This window comes from Mustela erminea, chromosome 7, assembly GCF_009829155.1.
Source record: "Mustela erminea isolate mMusErm1 chromosome 7, mMusErm1.Pri, whole genome shotgun sequence".
Taxonomy (NCBI): Eukaryota; Metazoa; Chordata; class Mammalia; order Carnivora; family Mustelidae; genus Mustela; species Mustela erminea.
This window is the reverse complement of record NC_045620.1, coordinates 11,532,409-11,560,341: the sequence shown is the minus strand read 5'-3', so window position 1 is coordinate 11,560,341 and position 27,933 is coordinate 11,532,409. Positions and strand designations below refer to the sequence as shown.

Here is a 27,933-nt window from a genome sequence, read left to right as displayed (position 1 = left end):
CTAAGCAATTTACTTCTTTTCCTCGAAGCCCTCCAGCAGCCCCTTGAAGTGGACACTATTATTTTCCCGTCTTACAGACTAGAAAACCAGGATCCAGAGAAGGAAAAGGACTGGCCCTAGGTCACATAGCAAAGCAGTGCTGTAGTTAGAATTTGAGCTCAGATGCTTCAGACCCTAAGTTTTCTCTTTGCCATCACTTAGACTGAGCTGCAGCTTGATGAATCCCCACCCCCCCAGCCCATCTTTCTCCTCCAGCCAGTTCCTGCTCATTAGCACAGAAGGGAAATTGCCAACCCATTTGACAAGCGGGTCCTTTGTTCCTGCAACTTCCCTTCTGCCAGTGTCAGTCTCCCTTCCGCTCGGGAGATCAGAGAGTAGGTTCCCTTAGAAATTTTTCTTTTTCTGATTGCAGTGTCCTCCCCCAAACTCTCTCCTTCCAGATTCAGGATTGGCAATAGGAAGGGCACGCATCCAGAAAAAGTACAAAACGACTTGTCCAGCCTTCGTCCCCTGCAGTGTCTCCTCTCGGGCAGTTTATTCAGGCCCGAACCTTTGCAGCCTGGCACCTTCAGACATGCTGCCAGCTGGCTTTTCACAAAAGCTCTCCTAATATTTGCTCTGGGGACATGTGGCCATCAGGAGGGGCATGTCCCCAGACAGGCGATGAGCTCAGGACATGGGCATCACCACACCTGCTCCTCTCCCCGAGGAGGGGGGGGAAACAGTTGGGCGACTCCTGACAACGCAGCGTTTTTGGAGCCCGTGTGTGTTCTTGTGTGTGGGCAGGAGGGCAGATGGGGCCTGGCGGGAGCGGCAAGGATGTTTGCACCTGCAGTGTGGTAGTGGCTGTGCTGGGCCTGCTCTCTCCCATGTCATTGCTTCTCGGCTATTTCTGAATTGCAGGAAGAAGTACATTTTGCATCATGACCTGTAACACACACAATTGAAATGGAAATTGCATGAATCTGTACTTATATTATGAGCAATGCATTCTATTCTGTTCTGTTCTATTCTATTTCTATTCCAGCCAAGTTGTTCTTTCATTAAAAAAGTAACAGTCGTGACCCGTGAAATAAATTGCGAAGTCCCGTAACACAGGTTTGTAATCTGGGTCTGTGAGCTTGCAGGAGACAAAACTCCCTCTATTTATTTTCACTGACCTCCAGCTGACCTGTAACACTTCCTTCAGTTGCCAACGCAGGCAACAAATCATCTTAGTATTTGCAGTACTTGTGATGTTGTCACTGATACAAATCGTAGATGACTTCGTGTTCCATTATAGTTGTCGCAGAGTCGCAGATGACTTAAAACCGCATTGACATTCTCCCCCTCTCAAGGTTTTGGCCATTAGTAGACCCACTGAGAGATCTGCTTGTTTGTTAATAAAGAAACACATGTGTTACTGTATCACATTGTTAAAATATTTTAATAATTGCATTTCAACAGAGTAGGTTTCTTTTGTAAACCTATGTGTCCTATTTCATGCACTTAAAATTACTTTTCTGAGAGGGTGTGCATGGATGGGGTTTATCAGACCGCCCGGGGGTCCTGGGCACGCAAAGTTTAAGAACCCCTGCAGGAGTGGTCCCGGCTCAGTTTATAAAATGCTGTTCCAAGCTGTAAACTTCAGGGGAGCAGTGCCCTAGGGTCTCTAACACATGTGCGCCCCCTGAGCCAACACTGAAAACACACCAGTGGCCAACATTTGTGTAACACTTACCTGTGCCCACCTCTATACAAGGAACCTTACGGATCATTTGATTTAATCTTTATGCCAGCCTTATTAAGTGGGTGCTATTTTTTTTGCCCCCCCCCTTTACCCAATTTCACTTTTCTTCACACCAGTGCGTCAGACATCTTAATCTGTTAATTGGCAGCCTTCCTCTTGAAGATGTGTTGTTCTTGTCACATTTCTTGTAAGACAGGTCAACTGGCAACAAATTCCTTCCATTTCTGTTCGAGAAAGTCCTTATTTCTCTTGCACTCTTGTGGAGTAATTTTGTAGGGTATAGAATTCTAGGTTGCTGGACTTTTTCCTTTCTTTTCTCTCAACACTTGCCATCTCTCATTCCATTCTTTTCCTGCTTGCATGGTTTCTGAGACGTCAGGTGTAATTCTTATCGTTGGTCTTTTATGGGTGAAGTGTTTTTTCCTCTGGATTCTTTCAGGATTTTTAAAAAAAATTTTTTTGATTTTTCTCTAGTTTGAAAATGACACGCCTGGTGGAGTTATTTTGGGGAAATTTATGCTTCTTGGTGCTTCCTGGATCTGTGGTTTAGTCTGACATTAAGTTTTGGAAATTCTCAGTCATTTTCATTTCAAATATTTCTTCTGTTCCTTTCTCTCTTCTCTTTCTGGTATTCCCGTTATGCAGATGTCACACCTTTTATAGTTGTCCCACAGTCCTTGGATCTTCTGTTTTTTTAGTCTTTGTTCTCAATGCTTATAAGTTTTTGAATTTATGCTCTACTGGAGGGAGGAATTTATCATCTATTAGAGGGAGGAAAACAATAAAATATAGTGTATCAGAGATGGTGTTATGGAGAACAATAAAGCAGAAGGGGACAGACTATGAGAGGTATGTGTGTATGGGTAGGGGATGTTGCCATTATAACCAGGATTATCAGATAAAGGGGATGCTAAGAAGGTGACACCTGAAGGTGGTGAGGGAATGAGCCATGAGGCCAGCCTAGAAAAGATGTTCCAGGCATAGGGGACAGCCAGTGCAAAGGTCCTGGGGTGGAAGCATGCTTGGTGTATTGAAAAATTGAATGGTGGCCAATGTGTCTGAAGAGGAGTGAGGGAAGGGAAGAGTAATCAGACAGGAGATCCAAGAGGATTGAGGATTCAGGGGTGGTGACTCGAAGGGGGCAGGATCATCAGATGAGTCCACTCTGGGCATGTCTGAGGAACAGTGAGGAGGCCAGTGATAATGGAGCCACACAGCCTCAGGAGAAAGCAGGGGGTATTGAAATCAAAGAGACAGTGGGGCTAGGGGACGCATGGCCTTGCAGAGAGCACCAAGGACTTTGGATATTATTCAGAATGCAATGAGAAGCCTCTGGAATGTTCTGACAATGAAGTGACATAATCAGACTGACAGTTTGACAGGATCCCTCTGGCCACTGTGCAGAGAGGAGCTTGAACGTGATCAAAGGTAGAAGCAGGGAGCCTGGTCTGGAGGCCATCGCAATCGTGAGGCGGTAGACAGCGATGGGGTGGCCCCACACGGCGGCGATGCAGGGGTGAGCAGCACAGATTCCAAATCTATTTTGGAGGCAGAGCCCACAGGAACCGCTGACAGGCCATTCATTTCAGCACTGTTTGTTATCACAAAAGTTTGGAAGCAACCTTAATGCTCAGCTGTAGGAGACTAGCAATTACTGCGTACAACAGAACACAACACAGGCTCCCAAGAGAATGAGGAAGCTCTTCATGCATTAATACAGAAATACAGAATGATCTTCAAGATCTATGAAATGACAAAAGCAATCTGCAGAGCCGTGTTTATGGTATATTACTATTTGGGTGGGTAAAATAAAACACACACACACACACACACACACACACACACACACACACACACACACACAGATATACACATGGTCCTTGGATTTGCTGTTCTGGGGTTTGGTTTTTTTTTTTTTTTCCCCTAGTCTTTATTCTCTTTGCTTTCCAGTTTTTGAATTTATGTTCTGTTGAAGGGAGGTCAACAGTAAACAAAATGTGTAGATAAAATACAGTGTGTCCGAGGCAGTGCTACAGAGAACAATAAAGATGAGAAGGTGGATGGAGTGCCAGAGTCGGGTGTGTGACTCTTGTAGGCACCTGGGGCGTGTTGATGAGAGGTGGTGGGGCCAAGAATGCCCAGGTACAGTTAACACGAGAGCCAGATAACCAGAGTTTAAACTTTGGTCCATGCACACGGCACCCGGTGTGGGGGGAACGTTGCCACTGCTTGCATATTGGGGTGACAAGCCTGTTACATTTTCAGACCTTCTCTATTTCAGGAAGAAAAGAAGCTAGTGCTGCTCCCCATGGTCCCCGATTCGGCCTCTCCCGCAGACCTTCACATCCCCATCTCCCTATGCCCTCCCCAAAATAACACAAACTCCACCACGCTGGTTTTCTCCATACCTTTTTATTGAACTGTGCATACTTCGTTAAAGGACCATTTGCTTAGAAATTCTTGAACATTTGGACATATTTTACAAGACAGGACAGCAGCTGGAGGTCACAATTTCATCTCATCACATGCATAAAAAGACACAAATTTTTTGTTGTTTGGTTTCTGTGTGTGTATGTGTGTCTGTGTATGTGTGCATGTGTGTGCGTGTGCACAGGCACACACACACACAATGTTCATTTTCACTTTTACAGGAAGGACTAGAGACATCAACTGACCAGAGATGAACAGGACCCACAAATGTGACCCCAAGAAAAGAGTGGCTAAGGACATTGGTCATTTATGGCTAATGTGATTGGCTTGGCCCCCATCATGGTGGGGTGATCAGAATGGCTTTGCTGGCAGAAAAGCCTCAACCTCACACCATGGTTCCTGGGAGAGACAGAGGGTCTTAGAGCTGATGGAATTGGGGCACATGCTACCTTTGGGGGCACTGGGGTCAGAAGAAAGGAAGACCCATTAGCTCTCAAAGGTGGAGGGCAGGTTTGCCCTCCTTTCCAGCTGGACTCCCATGGCTCAGGGAATGCAATCCAGTTTCCAGATGTCAGCTCCCAAATTCCTGCCCCCAGCAAATCCCTTCCTTGTGAGCTAGACTAGAACATGAGGCTGAAAATGCAAGACAGGAGAGTAGGAAAGAACATGGAGATGGCCTGTGGGGCCCCAGGAAGTGCTGCTCTGAGAAGACTGTGGACCTCAGGGCAGACAAATGTCATATTTGGATAGCATCATGGCCCCCAGTTGAGTCAAAGGCCAAATGGCATTGGTGGGGCTTACAGGCTTTAATGAGAGGGGGCCCCCTATTTCTCCTTCCTTCCCAGTTAGCAATACCCCAAGCCTGGCAGGAACTGATGAAATTCTGTATTCACTCACTCAGAAGTCAATCGTTTACACATTCACTCACTCCAAAAAAACACCAGCTGGGTGCCTGTATGTGCCACGGGCATATACTGGGGGGTAACCCCGAGTTTCTGGCCCATAAAATGGGGACGCCTGGGTGGCTCAGTGGGTTAAGCCGCTGCCTTCGGCTCAGGTCATGATCTCAGGGTCCTGGGATCGAGTCCCGCATCGGGCTCTCTGCTCAGCAGGGAGCCTGCTTCCTTCTCTCTCTCTCTGCCTGCCTCTCAGTGTACTTGTAATTTCTCTCTGTCAAATAAATAAATAAAATCTTTAAAAAAAAAAAAAATGATGTTCCCAGCTCTTGGCCTTGGACTGAAGCTGGGATAGGTCTGGAGAGCAAACAGGTTGGCTGCCCCCGGCTCAGCAGCTGCTGATCTTCCTCTTCCCCACCCACTAGGCACAGGGGGTTTTGATGTCAAGCTTATCTAAGGAGAGACCCAAACCCTAGTGAAGACCAGGGAGCCACAAGCCAAAGCCTCGGAGAAGTCTGAATCTCTTGGGCATCTTCTCCTGGGCTTCCCTGCTTGTTTTCCAAACTTGGATTAGCTCAGGGAGGCAAGAAGTGTGGGATGATCACTCAGGACCCTTGAGAGCATCTTAATGAGACAGAATTGGGAGTTTCCCTCATTTTCCAGAATTGTAATGTCATTGTAGCCACTGACTTGAGATATTTCTGCAGGACAGAGCTTCAGAGGAGGATCTTGGGAACTGGATTTTTGTTTCATTGTGTTTCCGGGGAAAGTGCAAGCTCAGTCTGTCCTTGCAATCTTACCGTCCAGCATCACTTCATAATAAAACTGCCCCCAACTGCCTATACTTGGGGTCGCCTTGAGGATGAAGGCCCACCTCCTCCAAACCCACAACTGGGGGAGGGGGATTTTACAACCTCTTGTGTCAAATGCTCTCCTTGGACAATGCAGTTTCCAGACCGACTGGGGAAGGGGCTACAGATGTGGGAACCTGGGCAGCAAAAGCCTTGTCTGGCTGCAAAATCAGATTACAGTGGCCTCTCTCTTTTGGTCCTTCTGGACTTAAACTTTATTGGGTGGAGATTTTCAGATGTCTTGAATGCGATTTTTCTGTTTTATTTGCCAGAAGAAAAAAAAAGCCCTTTTGGAATGGTGCCATTAGCTGTTGCCTGGGCAGTTCGACGGCTGGCTAGTGGATAAAAGATAATTGCATCTCGTGTACAGAAAGCCTCAGGCCTAAGAGGGCACAGGGTCTGGGCAGAAGAGCCGAAGCACCATGAGACGATCAGCCAGAGACGGGACTGCTCCTTGGCTGGTTTGGGGAGGGTAGCATAAGCCTCATCCCACCCAGTGTGCGGCCTGTGAGGGCACTGGGGACGGGTTAGATGAGTGATCCGTGGGGTCATTAAAATTGCCCAGGATAGGAAGCAGAAAGGAAGGAGGGTGTCCTGCTGCCAATTCCCTCCCTGGCACCCCTCACGGAAAACTCCAAATCCTAGAATTTGAATTCCTGCTTTTGCCTCAATGCCTCGAGCCTGTGCCCAGATGTTCAAACCACATACACACCTCCCCAGGGGGAAAGGGGTGCAGATTTCCCTCGTTGTTCAGTCTAGTGGCCGTGCAATGTGAGGGTCCCTCAGCAACATCCATTTTGTGCATCCTCTAGCCTCTTTCAAAGCAGCTCATTCAGGAGAAATTCCAGGTTAAAACGAAAGCAGGGGCAGTGGATAGAAACCCAAACCTCCCAATCTCTCTTTAGATGAAACCAGCCACCGGATAGAGTTATTTGCTTATCTGGGTATCAAACCTGGCAAACTCCTGGGAGACAATTTGTTTTGTTCTTGTGCAAAAGTCTGTAAAAATCTAATCTGTTTTATTTGGCTCTGGTTCAAATGAGAGTACCAGGCAGGAATTTTGGGGGGGGGGTGGGAAAACTCTGATGAGGGGCAGAGTCCAAAGTAATACATTCGTCCTTGGTTTCCTCTTGGGGTTTATCCAAAGGGATGGTTCACTGCCATGGGGGTCCAGATTCGGCTCAGAACTCTGATATGGAAGAAGGCCAGAGTCCTGAAACTGACAGCGAGGCAGGTGGGGTATGAACACCTAGCAATGAATGCAAGTTGGAGATCATCTGGCCTTTCTTCATCTTCCTGAATGAGTCGAGGAGTGAGAATCACTTTCTGCTGAAGATCCTGCTTTGTGAGATGTCCTCGGCCTGCCCAAGGCTGGAAGCTGCCTGGTGGAATTAATCAGGACAGTCCAGAAACTCCCCAGTGCCTGGATAAGTGGAAACTGGAAAAACACCACTGCCCTTGCCAGAAGTCTCTGGTGGTAGGAGCCAGGCAGCTGGAAGGGATGGGGAGATGAGACGGCAGGTTCTTGGGAACACGTCTTTGCATGGTTTGGCTGCAAGCTTGTTTACTGTGTTTGTTTTTTTGTTTTTTGTTTTGGGATTTTTTTTATTTATTTATTTTTTTTTGGTGAGGATGTTGCAAATGGATTAAAATGAGGAACCAGTAAGAAGTTGATGAGATCTGAGGCCCAGCATGTTCTCTGAGGTTTGCAGAACCTGAAAATGCTCTGGCCTTCGGATCCAACTGATGTTACAGGGGAGTGGGTCGCTGAACATGGCAACAGGCCAGCGAAGAGGGGCTTGGGTGTGTTCTGGACCTCAGTGGGAAGTTTGCTTGCATGAGATTTGTAGTCCTAAAATCTCCAGAGATGAGAAAATTCAGTCTTCAAAATGCCAGCAGGGTTGTGGAGGAGGAGCTGAGCCAGCCAACATGCCATCCCGATTTTGAGGGCCATCGGTAGCCTTGCTTCCCCTGGGTCTCCCTCCTGCTTCCATGCCCTGGAATCTTAAGAACAATAAATAGGAGAAACACACAGACAGAACGAGGAAAGTTACAGTGTCCACAGACTCTAGGCCTAGTGTCAGGAAATGCCTGTACGAGGAAGTTAGAGCCTGAAGTCTTTCCCCACCCCCAGAAAGTCAGGTCCAAAAGGAAGAAAGAGAGCCTGAGGGGCAATGGGAGGAAATGGAAAAAACAAAGAACCCAGAAAATACCAGCTATGATAATGACCAACCATAAAAATTCCCAAGATGTTACTCTGTATTACAAAAGAAGCAATGAGACCGGATAGCCCTATTACAAATTTGCTAACCACACACACATATTTATATACTTTTTATCTGAACAAAAAAATAGACTACTCTGGATATCCTACGATGTAGGCCTGCATCCGATACTTCTAGAGCCAGAAACGTGGCAACAGAAAATGAAGAGGTAAATTTCATTTTGGGGGCGTAGCCAGGCTGGTTTGGGTCTCCCTGGCTGAGTGAAAGGATTTGTATGTTGTCATAAAAGCGGTGAGAAACCAGAAGTGTATGTGGCGGTGGGGGGCCTTGAGCTCAGGGCTGGAGGCTCTCTCTTGTTCCCCTGGGGGCCGCAGAGGTGACCCCTTCTTCCTCCAGTCACTGGAAAAGCCCTCTCACAAAGGATCATGCCCTAGAGGCATTTCACTACAATCTCACTGCATTCGAAATTATCTAATGGATGCTGAAGCCTGGGGTTATGTTACGTGGGACTCTTGGCAGAGAAATAAGGAAAGGGTGGGGAGCAGGAGGAGAGAGAGAGAGAGAGAGAAATAGAGGGGGAGAGAGAGAGAGACCTGGCTCTTGTGAACCCTTGTCCATGGTAAAATTTCCATTTCCCCTTGTCCGTGGACTAGACACTCCAGCCGTGACTTGGAGCAAGACAGAAATGTACAATAGTAACATACACCAATACATCACAGTTTCACAGAAGAGAATACTGCTGCTGTTGTTGTTCTCCTCCGAAGAGTGGGTCTCATTAGGAGAAAGGGCAGAGGCGAAGCTACAGTCACCAAGACATGGAGGAGAAGAGCTGGGAATCAGTCTGGCAGTTTGTCGCCGCCACCAGCCCTACGCGGGGGCAAGCCGGGTGAGTTGAAAGGGAGGGCCTCCTCGGGATTTGGCTGTTCCCCAGTCTTCTTCCTTCTTGATCCCCAGTGCTTTTAGAGAAAGGGACTTCACGGAGACAAATGTTCTGTCCTCTTTTTTTCTTTCCCCATTAAATGTGCTTAAGAGAAAATTCCTAAAGAAGGCACTGAGAAATCTACTGTACCCAAGTCCTGTTGTTTTTCTTTACCCAAAGATTTAAAAAAAAAAAAAAAGGTGGAAAAGCCGACTCCTCCAGAGCTCGCCCTCCTCTCTCCGCGGGTCGCAGATGCCCCTGATCACACGGGGACCTGGTCCCTAGCCCTTACTGATAACGGTGGAAGTTGGAAGCCATGGTCCGCTGGGTTCTTGGTGAGTTTCACTGAATTCACCAAAGGGACCAGACATTCACCCGCTAGAGCCCCTAGTTTGGTTTCTTTGGGTTGACTTGGTTTTTTGTTTCCTTTTGTTTTGTCCTTTTCCCATTTTCATTGGTTCAGGAATGGGAGGGTCATGGATCTCCGAATGAAAGTGGTATTTGCCTCCAATCCATGCTTTCCTCTCCTCTATGAGGACCTGTCTGTCAAGGTCAGCTTCTCAGTGGAGACTCTCGGGTAGATTTCCCAGTGCATGGACACAGGTACAGGCAGGGGTAGACACGTATTAAAAATCGGGGTTTGTTCCTTTTTTGGCAGGTGGGGCCTGGGAAAACTTACAATACTCTTATTTTGAGTTTGGGCACAGGATAAAAGCTATATTCCCACAATACATACACAAGTAAAAGAAAAAACCAAAACAAAATGCGATACTTTCTAAGCATAGTATATGCTGAGTTTCAGTTATTCTGTTTCTATAAGAACTCTATAGGACTCTGGCTTGTAAGCCTGAAAAGGTAGGTTCTTAATGATACTTCTGAAATCGTCCTTCAAAAGTGACTCAATAAATTGCTACTTTAAGGTCAGACAAACTACACGGGGAAGGGAGGGCCAGGTCCTGTGTGACCGCACAAGGCAGAAAGGGCCTTTGGTTACAAGGAGAGTTGCACCAATTGGTTATTAGTTTAAAAGAAAGAAACAAGAAGTCATATCCAATCTGTACACTTCTCATCTGCTTCAACCAACAAATGAAATGCCTCGATTTGAAAGAAGGGGTGGTAAGTTCCTTCTCGCTATATATGGCTATATTTAAACATGTTCACTTTCCTGATATGTAAAATAGACTCTATTATTATTGTTATTGATTTTTACAGATAGCATCAGCTCTAAAAATATCTGAATCGGAAATCACAACTATTTACTTTTATCAAAAAGCATTTGTTTGTTTTCCCTGAATTTTCACGTTTGTGCTGACGGCCGACGGAAATGGTGATAAAAACAAGGAAGAGACGCATGAGCTGACATGGCTCGGGGACGACTGTCAGGCGGCCGCTCCTCAGGAGGCCCCCAGCCCGCAGTGTGCCCCGCAAAGCGCTCGGGCCGCTGCTGCCTCCTCTCCCGGGCGTGTCGCCAGCACAGGGCGCCCTCACCCTTTCCCTGCCCCTTTGCCATTGCTGCCAGGGTGCTCTGAAGATTTCTCGGAGCATCAAGATATTGCAGCATCGTTTTGTTGGGTAACACGGCAAAGAACAGGACGGCACCCTTCTGGAGGGATCCCTAGTCCTCGGAGACACCGCGAAGCAGTATGAACCAGGTACGGATTCAGCAGAGAACAGGTGTTTTTAAGGGCGGTGGAATGACTCCGTGTCATCATACCTGTGACAGGTGGTCCAACCTCATGCCACTGTACGGAGGGCAGGCGGAACGACTCCGTGACATTTGTGAACGGACAGACGGATCGTGCCATTATACTAACAGGCAGACCGGTAACACCTTGTGTGAAGGACAGGCGAACCCTGCTGTATCTGTTCCATCAGGAAGACGTACGCCTGTCACCAGATGGTGGATCGGCAGATCTACACTACTGTACTTGGGACATCGTCCATCAGTGCTGTATTAAGAGAACGACCTCGGTACACTGTACCAAAGCCAGGCAGATCAAAGACATGTCATCTTTCCCACCAGCATGACATCATGCTACCCGGTGGCTCAACCCGATGTTTCTGAACCGAGGAACGGCCACCACCACCATCCTGTGGGACCCCACTCAGGCAGGCCAACGCCAGGTCGTCAAAAGGGGACAGGAAGACCAACACCAAGAAATACGCCAGAACCGTTCACAACGCACACGAATACTTATTGCTTTTGTCTGTACTGGCCGCGTTGACGGCTACAGGAAGGAGAGCTGAGCTGGAGCACAGACAGGGAGACCGAAAACACACCAACAGCTGGTTGACAAGAAAGAGGACAGAGTAAACACCCAGTGCCCACCGTCCACTGTATTCTTCGGAGATGTGCCTGCTTCGGGTACACGTGACTCTGCGGGAGGCCCCACTTGAGGGGTCAGTACCCTTCCTTGCAAGGGGACTAACGGGAAGCGTCAGAGGGGCAGGGGAGGAGGCCACAGACTTTGACACCGCAGACAGCAGGACCAGCACAACACCCCCCTCCCCCGTGGCTGGACACGGGCATGTACCAACAGCCCAGCTATAGTCCCAGAAAGTGGCCCATGGGAAATAGTGCTTGTTTTAAAGTGCAAGACGTTGACACTGTCCCTGGTAAAACCTATTTTTGAAAAACATAAAGTGCTTTTTATTTTAACTTTTTTTTTTTTTTTAAACTTGAATACCACAGGAAACAAAAAAGAATTTCTATTATAGTAGATGCTTTCCCTGCTGCCGCAGGAAGTATTCAAAAGTCTGAATTGGGCATTTCAATTGGGGATTTTGTTTTTTTCCTTTCATTTTTGCAGGTTAAAAAAAAAAAATCAGATTTTATTCTGTTCTTCGGTAACATACAGTCTCTTTGAATAAGCTATTTCTTTTGCATATTTGACACTTGCATATCTTTTGAGTCTATACTAGTGATGCACAGAAAGTGTTTTCCTTTTAACAACCCTACAGCACTGCTCACAGTTCATACTGCCGGCTGAGTGCCTGCCGTGTGAACCCGGATTGCCAGGGGGCAATTAGAATCAAGGACAAGTGGTGCAACTCACCCTGACGAAATCTCAGAATAAAATCTCAGGTACTATGGAACACTGAAGTCAATGAAGACATTTGAGTAAGGGTTTCGCGCTGGGATCGTGGCTGATGGTGCGGAAATTTCCCCATGACACGAGTATCCTCTGTAGCCTTCTTAACAGTGGGATCCATCCAGGAGGTGATGGACAGGAGTTCCTAGAGGTGGCCAGGTAACATCCAAAACCAAATTGGTCAGCCCAGCCGCTTGTTCCGGCATCCTTCTCCAGCTGAAGCCAGGAGGGCTGGAGAGGCTGCGCGCCCCCCTCCCCCCGAGGCTGTGATGGACAGCCATGACAGACAAGTGGGGAGTAGGTGGCCTTCGTTAGGTCCAGCATGTGGTAGTGGTGGCTGTGAGTTCTGCCCACGTCATCTCCCAAAGAGGGCAGTGGACTTGGTACAAAGAGATGCCACATCCTGTGGCTTGGCCGACTGCATTCTGTCGTACCTGTCGTGGCTCTCAAGGCCCTAGGGAGCCTCCCCCAGAGTTTCGCTTCTGTCTGGAGGCTCTGCAGAGCCTTTCTGAGTTCGTGCGGAAAGGCTCTGCGGCAGGGAAGCTGGACGGCACGCCTCTCAGGTCTCGCCACAAGTCTCTGTTGCGGGGGAGGGGGGCAGCTCAGATGCTCTGATCCCGTGTGCTTGCGTGGGCTCCTCCTCCCGGCAACACGCGGACATCGGGGGAGATGTGGTTCTCGAGTTTGCACTTTTCCTGGCCACTGGGGCCTTTTCCAGTCAATGCTTCTGTTGAGTAAATACAGTTCTGCCTTAAGAACTTAGGGGAGGTGGGTAAGGGGGAGCTTTCGAAGTGGTTCTTCTCTGATCTTGTCCCGACGCTGAACTTGGGACTGGTGCTCGCCTGGACGCTCTTGGGAGGGCTGGAATCTACACTGTAGAGCACCTGCCCCTCGTCATCTGTGTCCGCGTCGATGTACTGGTGGACACCTGCTTCGAAGTTGAATGCTATTGCTGTGTGTTTCTCAGGTGATCGGGGGGGCGTCCTAGCACTTGCTGTGGTATAGACGGAGGACTCTGGACTCAGTACAGGCCTGTCCAAGAGTGTGGCACACTCCAGTCCGGCGACAGCAGCAGCAGCGCCCCCCCGATTCCTAAGAGGGTCATGGTACATCCCCAGAACGGGGACTAGTGGACTGGGGTCCCCCTCCATGAAGTTGACTTTAAGTGCTCGGAGCTTCAGGGGGTTGTTTGTCTTCAGAGAACTCTTGGGGCTCTCAATGAAGAAGGTAGAGCGATGGCTGGCATCAGGGGTGGGGTTGGCCTCCACAAATCTACCACCACTGGTAGCCAGAGCTCCCCGCCAGCCCACCTCTGGGGCCATACTGCCCCCAGTCTTGCTGGGAAGTGATGCCAGAGGGCTGTGGGAGAATCTGGTGGCTTCCGGGAAGTCTGTGGCACAGCTAATGAAGCTATCAATGCTCGACATACTTCGCATGTCGATGACCCCTTCTGTACGTGTGGGCAGAGGGGCTACAGGGCTGGGGATACTCTCCATTTCGAGTTCTTCCTTTGGTTTGCTCTGTGTTGTTGACTCCTTCGTATTGAGGATGGGTTGAGATTGGGTCTTGGCCATTTTATTGTACATGTCTTCCAACTGCTGGACGTTCAGGTGCTGAGGACTAGAAGATGATCTGGCCTTCTCAGGGGATCCCTGCTCCTTGGTTTCAAAGGACTTACTTGAGCTGGTTTCAGACAGTGTCCTCTTTGTCCATTTCCATTTGTTGGGAGACAAGTGATTATCTTGCACTTTGTCCTTCTTACCCATATTGTCTCCATTTTTCTCAACCACAATGTCCATCATCTCAATGCTCCGGGCAAAAGCATCTTTCATGTTCATGGAGACAATGCTGCCATTCCTCTTGGCTCTCTCTAGAGCCTCTCTCCGCTTGATCGCTTTCTCCTGCCTCTTCTGCTCCTTGTAGAACTCAGAGAAGTTATTGACAATGATGGGGATGGGAAGAGCAATCACCAGGACCCCTGCAATGCAGCAGAGCCCCCCGACAATCTTCCCCAGGAGAGTCTTGGGGTAGATGTCTCCATACCCAACGGTCGTCATGGTGATAGTGGCCCACCAGAAGGAGGCTGGGATGCTTTTGAACTTGGTGTCATCCTCATCCTTCTCAGCAAAGAAGACAAGGCTGGAGAAAATCATGATGCCCATGGCGAGGAAGAGGATGAGCAAGCCCAGCTCATTGTAGCTCCTCCGCAGGGTGAAGCCCAAGGACTGGAGCCCAGTGGAGTGGCGTGCGAGCTTAAGGATACGGAGAATACGCATGATGCGGAAGATCTGGACCACGCGGCGGACGTTCTGGAACTGCAGCACACTCTTGTTGGATTCGGTGAGGAAGATGGTGACATAGTACGGCAAGATGGCCAACAAGTCAATGGCATTGAGCGGGCCCTTGAAGAACTTCCATTTCTTAGGGGAGGAGAGGAACCGCAGCAGGTACTCCATGGTGAACCACGCAATGCACACGGCCTCCACGTGGGCCAGCTGGGGGTTGTCTGTGGTCTGGCCGAACTCGTCGAGGCTCTGCAGCTCAGGCAGCGTGTTGAGTGACAGGGCAATGGTGGAGAGGACGATGAACATGATGGAAATAATGGCAAGGATCTGCAAGGAAAACAGAGTGAGATTTTGTTACCGACTGCCAGAAGGATGACCGTCTCAACACCCTGCGTCTGCAGGTTGCTCTCAACATGCCCGGACGTCTGAGCAAAAAGACCCCTTATTCGAATCCATTTATTCCAGAGGTACAAACCAAGGCCCAGAGACAGCAATGATCTAAAGCTAATTATTCCAGCCCGGGGGGCGGGGTCACCAGTGAGGACGCAGGAGATCTGAAAGAGGGTGTAGGGTTGGCAATTGAGAGCTTGGGCTCTGGTGTCAGGCTGTTTTGGGTTCGAATCCCAGCTCTGCCACTTCCTTACCCTGGGCCAGTTGTTGACTCTAAGCCTCATTTTCCTCTCTGCAAAATGGGATGGTAAATAATGTCTACCTCGGAGAGCTACTGCGAGGCGTAAATGCACTCACGCGGGCAAGGCATCAGGACAGCTTCCAGCCGCGCGCAGTGTCTGATACACGCCAGCCGTCCTCACAGGGGACGTCTCTCAGCCCACACCACCCCATCAGCCTAGCCCACCAGCCTCCGAGGGGTCCAGCTGGTTTTCGCTTCCTGCCCTGTCCTGAAACAGCCAACTCTATCCCCTCAGCCAGTGCCCTTGTGGCCTGGGTGTGAAAGGCTTCTGTTTTCTGCAGTGAATCCTCGCTCACCACACCGGGTCGTCAAGCCTGCATTTTCACCCCAATCCCTCTCTTCGGGCCTCTCCTGGCACAGGTTGCCAAACATCACACTTCTCTGGCCGCACGCTATTGGTCAATCGTGCACAGCTGTGTCTCTTTCTCTCTGTTCAGTGAAGTGCAGGCCATCTTTTAAAACCCTGCCCATGTGGTGCCTCCCTGCAGAGGTCAGCCTTGGTGGGGCTGGCTGCTCCCTCCTTCGGGCTCCCTCGTCATTCTGTGGGTACTTTTAGACACGTCCCATTACAGAGGGGGCTCTGTGTGTGTGTGTGTGTGTGTCTATCACTGCCCAGAATCTATGAGCTTTTGGGGACAGGGATGGGTTCTGAGCCTTATCTCTGCACCCCCAACACCTAACCCGGGGCAGGGGCTCCCAAAGTGTTTGTTCACTGTTGCTCAAGTTCACAGAGCAACAAGTGGAAGGGACAGGACCAGAAATCAGTTTTAAAATATTTGGCTACTTTTTATTGATCATGTACTTTTGGTGAGGCACTTTGCTAGGCAGTAGGGATGCCATTAGCAGCAGGAAAGCTCTGGTGTCTTTCTCAGCCAGCTCAGATGATGAAAGTGGGTGTCACGTGGTTCCCCAACCTCAGCTGCTCTACCAACTTCCCAGGTTTGTTCGTTTTGGTTTTTTGCTATGCTTGTATCCAACATATCCTCTGTCTTTTAAACAAAAGCTTTTGGGTTTTAATTCTTGATGTTCCCTTATTGCAAAAGTAAAATTCCATAACCACTTTATAAAAGAAATACCTGATACATATAAAAGTAGATCAAATTTATGTATATTTACAAACCATAATCAAGTGAACACCTGTGAACCTGTGACCCAGGTGAAGAAACAGTATGTGACAGTAATGCTGACGTCACCTGCAGGTCCTTCTCCACTCCAGGGGAAACCACAGTTTCTTCTCATCCCTCTTCATTTCTGGAGAGTTTCTAATAGAGAGATCTATGTCCCTAACAAACTGCGATTTTGTTTCGCTCAGGACCAACATCCTATTGTATGTGTTCTTTTGTTGCTTGTACTACTCTTCCCTCAGTAGCAAAACAACACACACTGCTCACCTCTTCTGTTCTCTTTTAGCCTTGTCCGAAGAAATGACATTTGCAAAGATGCTGGTTTTGTGTGCTACGGAAAGGTGTGTTAAATCTTCATCAAAATAAATACATGCTTATTAGAGTAAAGCATTCCGGTGGCATATTTTGGGAACTCCTGCACTGAGTTAGGAGTGTGGGCTCTTGAGGTAGAATCCAGCTCTGTCATTTACTGGCCCGGTGGCCTTGGCATTGAAACGTTCCTTGCCTCAGTTTCCCTACTTCTGAAATGGTGGATATTCCGGTCATTCATAATTGGGGATGATTTGTCAAAATTTGACAAATGCCACAGGAATTTGTGGTATCAAAAATTTGATAACCGGGTGCCTAGGTGGCTCAGATGGTTAAGCAACTGCCTTCAGCTCAGGTCATGATCCTGGAGTCCCAGGATCGAGTCCTACATCGGGCTCCTTGCTCGGCAGGGAGTCTGCTTCTCCTGCTGACCTCTCTACTCTCATGCTCTCTTGCTCTCTCGCTCTCTCTCAAATAAATAAATAAAATCTTAAAAAAAATTTGATAACCAAATTTTATTTGGTTAAAATAAACCAAGAGCGGGGCGCCTGGGTGGCTCAGTGGGTTAAAGCCTCTGCCTTTGGCTCAGGTCATGATCCGGAGCCCACATGAGGCTCTCTGCTCAGCAGGAAGCCTGCTTCCCCCTGTCTCTCTGCCTGCCTCTCTACCTACTTGTGATCTGTCAAATAAATAAGTAAAATCTTAAAAAAAAAAACAAAAACAACCCAACCAACCAATAGGGGAGGGCTACTCCTGGCAGCCAATGGGTGGAGGTCAGGGCGGCTGCCGAATCCTACCATGCACAGGAACAGTCCCTCAACAAGGAATGATTTCAAAATGTCAACAGTCCCAAGGTTGAGAAACCCTAGAGTATACCAGCAGCCAGCCCCTCATAAATTATAGAGTTGGGGACGAGGCGATTATGCACCTGGGATTACCAGCACAGGGCTAGACTCCGAGGGGGTCAGACTTTCTGAGGCAGCCAGCCCGGGCCTTGGGCTGAGCCCGGCAGCTTCCTGCTGTAGGCGCTGCTCCCTCCCACCGGCCAGAGGGAAACCGGAGGAGAAGAGCAGATTCCCGGGGAGCCTGTTCCTTTAAGAGCTGGGAGGTCCCACTTCCCCCAGAGGCTGGCAAGGGAAGCCTGCTCTAGTTTCTAACCCCTAGACAACTCCCGGGAAGGCCCACATAATTGATGTTCTGCTGACAGATGCATGAATTATGCACCGGGCATATTATGTGCATATTACATGCAGTCCTTAGGGCCTGTTATTCTAAGGCCAGAGTCAGCTTTGTACCTGAGCATGTGCCCTGCCCTCCCCTCCTTTCAGCCCCAGGATGCCTAGAAAAGAAGAAAAGGGGCAGAGGCCTCATGTCTCCTGGGGGGAAGGCTGTCAGCTGCTCAGGGTTGTGCTGGGAGGGTCAGAGCACCTCAGGTCTCCTTCCCAGCATGCAGGCACCCATCTTCACCCATCCTGGCCCTGCCCACAGACTGTTTTCTTTCCTAGGCCCACTGAAGCCTGACTTTAGAGTCAGGGCCTTACCTCCTGGCTGGGGAACTTCCACATGGGTGTTAAACCCTTTGTGCCTCAGTTTCCTTATCTCTAAGATCTGGCAGGGGTTGGGGGGTGGGGGTGGGGGGAGGTGTCCAATGCAAGGGTGCAATGAGAGTCCAATGAATTCACAAGGCTCTTAGATCAGCTTTTATGGCTGTTACTACTCTAGCAGCCTTCTAATTTATGAGCTAGTTTGGGATCTAGGTTTGAGTCCTGACACTATTATCCCTGGCTGTGTGGCTTTGGACAAATCGTTACCCATCTCTGAGCCTCCATATCTCCATTTGTATCTCTAGAATGGAGATGGAAGGAACTGAGCACTTACCACATAACAGCTACTTAATATATGTTACGTTATGAAATTATGATCCGGGTAATTTATCATCACTCCTGCTCCCAGCCCCTGGACTGGCTGCTGACGTCTGTGGGCCTGCTAAGGCCAGTGCCTGCTAAGGCAGCAGATATCCTGCAAACAGCCCGAAACCCAAATGAACAGTATCAACCTGGTCTCTGGGATGGACTGCAGGGGACGGGCCAGCACCGGAGTCCTCCCAGCCCTTCTTCAAACCCCTGTCTGGGCCTCTGCATTTCCAGCTTTGCTTTCCTGGGATCTGAGCCCAATCAGATTTGGGCAGGACTCCAGGAACCCAGCAGCAAAGGCAAAAGCCAGGACAAGGGACTTAGAGGCAGTCCTCAAATTCCCTCCCTATGAGGAGATTCCGGATCCTGGAACCCACCTGTCTGCACCAAATGGGGGCAGAAGCTTTGGTCCCCTGGGGGAAGTGAGCAGCAGGTGTGAGTCCCCAGGGCGGGGGTGCTAAAGCCAGGCCCTCCTCCTAATTGTCGGCTCTGGTGGTTGATCACGGGGATGCCCACCTTTGGCTCTAGCAGCTATAAATACAAACTGTTTATCATTGCCTCCACACACTCCCCTGCTCTTCCAGGAATGTGAATGAGGCACAGAATATCTGTGCATAAAAGGGCACAGGCTCCTGTCTGGAAAGATGGGGAGACATAAGCAGAGAAGGGAAGGGACTCATTCATGGGTACACAGCTCACTGGAGTCAAACCCCTTACATGGGTGCTGGAAGCTCCAGCAAGCGGAGAGACATTCAGGGCTTGGAAACTGATTTTTTTTTTAAGTGTCATAAATCATTTTTTAATTTTTAATTTTAATTCCAATAGAGTTAGTCTACAGTATTATGCTAGTTTCAGTGTACAGTACAGTAATTCAACAATTCTATACATTACTGGGGGCTCATTGTGATATGTGTACTTTTATTTGGAAACCGCTCTTCATGTACAAGCATGTTTGTAGCGGCATTATCCAAAAATAAAAAAGTGGAATCAACCCAAATGCCCATCGGCTGATGACTGCGTAAATTGGTATATCCGTAGAATGGAATATCACTTAACCATAAAAAGGGACGGAGGACAGACCCATGCTCTAACAGGGATGAACCTTGAAAACATGATGTGAAGTGAAAGAAGCCAGACACGAAAGGCCACCTTCCATAGGATCGCATTTACATAGTGTCCAGATAAGGCAAATCTTTAGAGATAAAAAGCAGATTATGGCCGCCAGGATGGGAATATGGATTAACAGTTGTTAATGGTTATGCCGGATCTCTTTGGGGGTGATCAAAGTGTTCTAAGACTGATACAAGGTGATGGTTGCACAACTGGGCAAATTTACTAAAAAATCAGCGAGCTGCACACCAGAAATCAGTGAATTGGATGGTATGTAAAATAAGTCTTAATAAAGTTATAAAATTTTTGCTTTCCATAACGAGTATGCCATTGCTTTTAATCCTCACAACTGCATTGCTAGGTCATAGGAGAGAAGCAAAAATCCAAGCAAGCCATAGATAGCCCTGCTGTGAACTCTGTGACGGCTCCATAAGCTCTTGGATAAAGTTCTAATCCTTGGCATTTAGTTGGCACGTATTTATTACCAAGTGCTGTGCTAGTTGCTGGGGATGCAGCATGGAGAAGACCATTTTTGTGGCCTCAAGGTGCTGGGAGAGAGAAGTGGACAAAATAACACAAAAACCCATAAAAGAGCAAGATGAGGCCAGATAGTGTTAAGTTCTTTATGTTACTGAGGACAAACCAGTGTGATTGGTAGGGTAGCGGCGGGGGTGGGAGGGTGTCCATAGGAGACTGGGTAGTTAGGGCAGACCTATTTCAGGAGGTGCCCTGGTTGTTGAGACTTAAGGATGAAGAGTACATTGCTCAAAGATCTGAGCATTCTAGGCAGAAGGCATAGCATATGCAAAGGCCCTGAGGTGGGGATGAGTTTGGCTTAATCAAGCAACAGAAAGCAGCTCAGGGTAGGTGGGGCTGAGTAAGAGGGAGAAGAACTGGAGGGGATGAGGTTGGAGTGGCAGGAGGAACTGATGAAGAATGATAGAGAGATCTGGATTTTTATATTAAGACTACCTTTCTTCTCTCTTTCTAGACTCTTTTCTGAATTTCCCACTGCATATTCCACCCTAAATCCTGGTAAAAATGCTTATAGTTCCCAAGCCGCACTGCCATGGTGGCTCACACCTCAAGATCCTCACCATGCTGTTCCCTCTGCCTTTAGTACCCCGTCTCCTCCACGTCTCCTGGCTGACTCCTACTGCGTCCCATCAGCCCCCAACTCAGAGGTCATTGCTCCAGCGAGCCTGCTCTGACCCTCCAGTCTGAGTCCTCTGGACTACCACTGCTCCTAAGCTTCTCCCATCATAGCACGGATCTCGCTGAGCTGGAATGTGTCTTGTCCTGCAAAGGAATGTCTGCTCGTGAGGACCCAGGCTGAGTCTGTTTAGGACTGCTCTGTCCTTAGCTCCTGAAAGAGTGCCTGGCCCAGAGTAGGTATTCCGTAAATAGCTGATAAATCAGTGAACAGGCAAATGCATGAAAGGGAGGCTCAGAGAATGAAGTGAGTTTTCCAGTCCTACACAACTCGGAAGAGGTAGAGCTGGGACTTGATCTCAGGTCTGCAGGTGTCCACAAGACATTTTCAAGGACGCAGAAGGAGGCAGCTTCCGGACTGGTAACCCCTTCGCTCCTTTTATGGCCCTTCCGCTTCCCTGGCTTTAAAGGGAGATTACAGCCGGGGAGTTTTAATTAGAAGGGTCACTGGCGCAGATCCGATTAAGGGGATTGGGAACAGGCTGATGGGAAGCGGGTGGGGGGTGGGCATCCATGGGGGACTGGTCATAAATTGGAGTCAGGAGCCTGCAGGTGGCGCTCCTGGGCACAAAGGGACAGGAATCCAGGGATAAGTACGTTTGGACAACAAAGGATAAAGGCAGAGGCCTTGGGGTGAGCCAGCAACGGCGGCCTTCACCAACAGAGGGCAACCGAGTCACAAAGGTGGAAAGGGGGTGCCGTGGCATTGCTGGGGGTATCCTAGGCATTATATTTCAGAAGGCTTTGTGTTGAGAAATTTATTTTTATTTATTTGCCCAAGTTTCAAAATTGCAAGATTTCACATAAAAATCCAGATTTTTCCATTCCTTTGGAAAACTGGATGATGTCTACACACAACCTGGATTCCCAAGGGCAACCACTGCCTGGAGCTAAGGACAGCTGCCTGTTTAGACAGGCCCCTCTGCTCCTTTTGTTATCTGTCAGGTCGCTATAGGTGCTGGGTTTGCAATGGACTCACTGACACGATACTGAAGACTTCAACTGCTTACTGACTTGCTCCAGTATATGAAGAACTTTCTAGATGAGATCTGTATCTAATTGCACAAGCCAGGACCCAGGGGTCCTCCTTGTCCCCATATCCAACCCATCACCGAGTCTTGACAATTCTGGCTCACAAACATCTTTGGGTCTGTTCCATTCGCTCTCTGCAAGCTACCACCCTGCCCCCAAGCCACCATCACCTCTCATTAGACCACTGCAAACAGACTTCTTCCTGGCTTCCCCAAAGGCACTCTAGCCCCATGTGGCAAAGACCACTAGATATCCCCAATACCTGTTCTTCTCTTCTTCCATTATAATAGAAATTTAGCTGGGCATGGGACCATCCAGAATAAGGACTACATTTCCCAGCTTCCCTTGCAATTAGATGAGGCCATGTGATTAGGTCTGGCCGGATGAAATGTGAGCAGAAATAATGCTTTCCCATTGTTTCCTCTTTCTTGCTAGCTGGGAAGCAGATGTGACGGGTAGAGCTGAAGCAACTATCTTGGGTCTGAGATGGAAGTTAATCACAGTCTTAGACTGGCCCTTTAGTGAAAAAGTTTGCCAACTCCTGGTCTGTCTTGTTTAAGCTACTGGATTTGGGGTCTCATTGTTACAATCACTTGGTCTATACTTTGCTGAACTCTCCAGCCTCATCCTGAACCATGTTCCCCTTTGCTCTTTCACTGCACCTGAATTAGTTTTCCTTTGGTCCCTCACAGTTCTCATGACCCTACTTGCCACAGGGCCTTTGCCCATGCTGTTCCTTCTGCCTGGAATGCCTTTTCCTTCACTCTGCCTGGTCAGTTTCTTCTCATCCTTCTTAGCTCAGCAGAGGTATCACCTCCTCAGGGAAACCAATCCTGACCCTGAGTCGATCAGGTCAAATCTGTAATTGTAGGCTTTCAGAGTACATGTCTTTCACTTCAGAATGCTGCCCAAGTTGCAATCTTGCAATAATGTCCACCTCTGTAGAATGTAAGCAACTTGAGGACAGAGGTTTGTGTCTGCTTTTTCTCAATCTTGAGTCCTCAGAGTGTATTTATGGAATGAAGTGTCAAATTTCATCCTGAAAACCACCTGCATGTTGTGCTGTGCCCCTTGCCCTCACTTTATAATCAGGGAAACTGAGGCTTAGAAAGACAATAACCAAAGTGACAACAGAAGTGGCCAAGGCAGAGTTTGATCCTGTGTCTAGCAGGTGCTGAAGCCCTTCTTTGTTTTAACACCTGAGCACCATTTTTTAATCCCAGGACTCTGGGGTCTGAACTATAGTTTTTAACATATGTCTTCACTTGAACCATCTCCCCCAGATGATGTGACTCTTTGCCATACGATCTGGGCTGGGCATCCTTCTCCTAATAGGTGAATTCAGTTCCCATGAGCTCTGTCAAAGCAGGGATTCTGAGAGCTGGTGAGATTATAACCTCCTGCCCATCTGAGGACAATGCCTCTGGTGGTGCTGGTGGTGCTGATGGAGGCTTGACTCTGGTCCCTGCAGAGGGAGGAGGAACTAGTGGGAAACTTGATGGAGCAGTGTTTTTCTTGCCTGAGTGACAGCCAATTCTCTGGATTTGCTGAGGGCATACGGAGCTGAGGCAGGGACTGTGGGTCTCCACAGTGATGAATGGTATCGGTCCATCCCTGCTCAGAGAGCAGTGTATTGAATAGAAACAAGGAGCACAGGAAATGTTAGGTAAGGACAGTGTCTATGGGTTCTGCTGAGCCACAAATCTGTCCACGTGCCCCTGAATCTGGTGGGATGGGGAGTGGGGAGGGTAGTCTTTGAGAGCCCAGCCAGGGCAGCTGGAAGTGCTAAAGGAAGCTACGTTGGTCTGGATGCTGGGGTTGGACGCCACTCTGGCTAATATCAGAATGATGGCTCCATGATTGGTCATTCTCAACAACAGCCAGATTTGCTGGTTAATAATGTCCAATATGCATTTAGAAGAAGACATCTGGGGGACTTAACAATAGATCTTTTCCATGTAGCATCTTAGTCTCACTAGAGATTCATGTTGAGGTGAAACGGATGCATGGGTTATCAAGGGACCTACCTTCCAATTCTGGCTGAGGATCTCTAGGACAGTGTCTTTCTCATGAACAGCCACTGAGAATCTGCTGGGTCTCCAGCGTAGTTCCTTTCCAAGCCATGACTCAGGGAACCAGTGGCTCTATAGTCTCAATGTGTGACTTGCATTCTTGCCAAGGCAGGGGCAGGAATAGCGTTGGAGAAGTCACGCTTGCCTGTGCCCAGAAGTGATATGCGTCATTGCCTCCCTTGACAGTGAGGTCTGAGATCTCCGCCCTGCCTCCCTCGTGGGGATGCAGTAAGTGCTCTGAAACCTAGAAAATGCTCACGGAGGCTAAGGAGATGGTTTCCAGTGCGGGTGTATGCGAAGTGTGACGCACTGGGAGGCACAGAAAGAAGTGATGGGCATTTGATGGGTAAGTCCTAGAGACCTGTCATCCAACACTGTGCGCAGAATCAGTAATACGATATAGCGCACTGAAAATGTGAACAGGGTAGGGGGCGCCTCCATGGCTGAGTCGGTTAAGCATCTTCCTTTCCGCCAGGACCCTGGGATCAAACCCTGCACTGGGCTCCCTGCTCAGCAGGGAGGCTGCTTCTCCCTCTCCCACTGCTCATGCTGTCTCTCGTGAACGCTCTCTCTCTCTCAAATAAATAAATAAAATCTTTTAAAAAATGTGAAGAGGGTAGATATGTTAAGTGGCCTCACCATAATATAAAAATAAAAATAACTGCGATAGATATAATAAAAAAAATAGCATTTGGGGCAGATCTTTAAAAAGAGAGAAATTACCAGCAAAAAAAAAAAAAAAAAAAAAAAAGGAAGAAGAGGAAGAAATCTTCTTTTCCTTTCATTTAAAAGTAGAAATCCAGTTTTACCGACATTGAGTCCATGAATCAACACTGGCATTCTGTTCGCCGTGTACGTCAGCCAGCCATGGGGGAAACAGAAGTGCCCCGAAGGAGGAGGGGGCCCCTCAGCTCAGTGGGTTGGCAAAGAAACGCTTACGTCTTTGACCGCAGCCCTGTGGTGTGTGTATGCCTGGCATGGAAGGGGTTTCTAGCACTCACTCCTCTCTGGTTGTCTTCTTCCTGGGCACACTGGAGGCCTCTATATCCTTTGTGCACAACTGTGTGACTCTCAGTGCTCTGGGAGGATGTAGATGGCTTCCAGGCAGAGGGAGAGTGTGTGAGCTCCCTTCTCCTCAGCAACAATGGGGGTCTCATGTTGGGAGGACAGTGGACCCTGAGTCACCGCGACTTGGATGAGGGCGTGCTGCACTCTCGCTGGGTCCTTAGTGGGAATCACACAAGTGAGAAATAAAACTTGGATGTGTCAAGTCACGAGATCGTGTGTTTCCTCATGACTGCAGCGAAATCTAGTGTATCCTGACTAATTCATCTAGTTGAGCTGGAGCACAGGTTCTGTTCTCTGTTCTGAGCAAACTAGTCCTCGCAGGTAAAGACAAAAGGCTTACAAAGATCTTTGTAAAGAAACAACAGCTTGGAGGTCGGGTTAGTAATGTCAGCCCAGGTGAGCTCCAAGATAACTGCTAAATGGATACTTCTGGTGTGAGCCCATCAGCCTGAGGCCCCGAGGTTAAAAACAACGATGATCTCATCAGATCTGACTAAAATTAACTAAAAAGGTCCAAGTCATCAGGAAGACTCTGTTATATGAATTTTCACCCTTTTACAGTGAAGCATCTTTATTCATTCATCAAACACAGGAAGAAACATGATCAATGAACAGAAAAAATGAATGAATAAACTAGGTCCAGTGGAAGGGAGAAACCAGAATGTACTGGTTAAGAACCTAGGCCTGCATTTTTTTTTATTTTAAAGATTTTATTTATTGGGATGCCTGGGTGCCTGGGTGGCTCATTTGGTTAAGCATCTCTCTTTGGCTCAGGTCATGATCTCAGGGTTCTGGGATCGAATCCTACATCAAGGAGAGGCAGAGAGAGAGAGAGAGGGAGTGAGAGAATGATCTCAGGTCTCTGAGATAAGGATCTGAGCTGAAATCAAGAGCTGACCGCTTTACTGACTGAGCCACCGAGGCACCCCACAGATCTGCACTTTAATCCCAGCTTCCTGATTTTTCAGCTATGAGCCCTTGGAAAAGTTACTTAACTTCTCTGAGCCTCAGTTTCTTCACCTGTGCAATGGAGATCACTACAGTTCCTACTTCGTTGATGATTCCATGTGATCACACATGGGGTGCCCGGCATACAGTCGGGGCACAGGGAATGTTTGCTGCTCATTTGTTTTCAACTGGAAGGAAGATGCCAGCTTCGTGTAAGACCATTCTAATGTGGAATCTGTTATCATGAGCTGTTATCACTATTCACTGGCAGGGGACTGAAGACAGAGTCTGCGAGACCTGGGTTCAAATCCTACCCCTGGACAATCAATGTTCCCTGTGTGGAATATCACCTCTCTGAGCCTCAGTTTCCTCATCTGTAAAATGGGAATAGTAACACATACGTAGGCAGGTTTTTATAAGGATTAACCTCGTTCATTCATCCATCTGTCCATCCATCCACCCGTCTATCCATCCATCCATTCAATGATGTACCAGGCACCGTCTTAGGCAGTGAACAAATCAGGCAGAACTCCCAGCTTGTGTGGAGCTGACTATCTTGTAGAGGGAAGGAGTACGCAGTGAACAAAAAATAGGTCAACAGGATAATTTTGAGTGATGGTAACTGCTTGGAAAAAATTAAGCCGGTTGTTAGGAAAGGGGACTAAGAGATGTGTTTACCTGAGATGGTTAGGCAGGGCTTTTCAGTGGAGGTGACCTTTGAGCTGAAACCTAAAGGATCAGGAGGAGCTGCCATATGACCATCAGTGGGAAAAGAATTCCAGGCAGAGGAAACAGTAAGTGCAAAGGACCTGAGGTGGGAGCATGTCAAGCCAGCATGGCTGAAGCAGGGTGACTGAAGGGAAGAATAAGAGGGGATGAAGCAGGAGAGGGAACAGGGTGGAAGTTTATGGGTTTTCAAGCCATGCATACCAAGTGCAGAACCCGCCACTGTTCTTATGAATACTCTTAGCGGCCGTCTTCCACTGACTCCCTTCTTCATGGCCCACTAAGGGCCTGCTTTGGAAAATAAGGGCAATCGTTCTTGTGTCCCAGAAGAGTCCCTGAGATAGTCAGCCAGAATCCCCCAACCCACTGTTTCCTCTCAGTGGTTTTCCAACCCTGGAAGCCATGCTGCTCCTCAGTGGCAAATTCCCACTTGTCCGGGCCATCCTGGGAGTTGAGCCCAGCCTCTCCCCCCACTGTAAAACCCCATGGCAGCAGTCTCTGCGATATCCTGAATGGAGTCCCCCTTAACCGTCTATGACAAGTGTCACTAGACACCTTTTCTTCAACACACTCCTTCTCAGGACCCTCAAGAACCTCCCGTATTCCTGTTCTAAAAGGGAAGTCAGCAGAGCGCTCAGCACCTCTCATTGGCTGATCCTTGGGCCTGGAGGGTCCCTTCCCCACCCCCTCTCGCACAGGTGGCTTTTTCACTTCTTTCAGGACTTGGCAGAAATGTCACCTTGGAGAGGCCTTTTCAACTTCTCCCAGATGGAAGCATGAGCCCTTCTATAAGGTAGGAACTACGTCTTGTCACCCCCCACCTTCTTGAAGTCCTCCGGTGGCTTCCTAAAGCCCTCAAAACAAGGTCTGCACTCTCACAGGGCTTACAAGGCCTTGCCTGATCTGGCTCCCAGATTAGGAGGAAAGATCTCCTTTCCTCTGCTCTTTCCTGGGGTGCCTGGCTGGCTCAGTCAGTGGAGCATTTGACTCTTGATCTTGGAGTTGTAAGTTCAAACCCTATGTTGGGTGTAGGGATTACTTAAAAATAAATAAATCTTGAGAAAACCCCACAAAACTCCTCCTCATTCATTCCTCCCCCACAGTTTTACCTCCTTGGTGACTTGTCACAATCTGCAGTCATCTTGTTTGTTTATTTATTCACGCACTCATTTTCTGCTTCCCCGCGTACCCAATCAGCACTGTGAGGGCGAGGACTATGTCTGTTTTGCAAAGCTGAACCCCATTCTCCAGCACAGCGCTGGTATGGTGTTGGCCCTCCACAAATTCTGGTACCTTAAATG

The 27,933-nt window shown here is 48.5% G+C and overlaps 1 protein-coding gene across 4 annotated transcripts in view; it reads right to left on the bottom strand.

Annotated features, from left to right (window-relative positions):
• The window catches only part of KCNB1 (potassium voltage-gated channel subfamily B member 1), a 103,548-nt gene continuing 75,615 nt past the window's right edge, over positions 1-27,933 (bottom strand). The window contains exons 3-4 of one of the 4 annotated variants that reach the window (XR_004287438.1): positions 12,107-14,754; positions 1-928 (exon numbers count right to left, since the gene is read on the bottom strand). Coding sequence is in view for 1 of the 4 variants with exons in the window: in XM_032350383.1 (XP_032206274.1) it covers positions 12,745-14,754 (2,010 nt within the window). In the remaining 3 variants the exon portion in view is untranslated. Of the gene's footprint in view, positions 929-1,435; positions 2,491-7,495; positions 14,755-27,933 lie in introns of those variants that run through there. The other 3 variants (XR_004287439.1, XR_004287440.1, XM_032350383.1) reach the window with 3 other exon arrangements.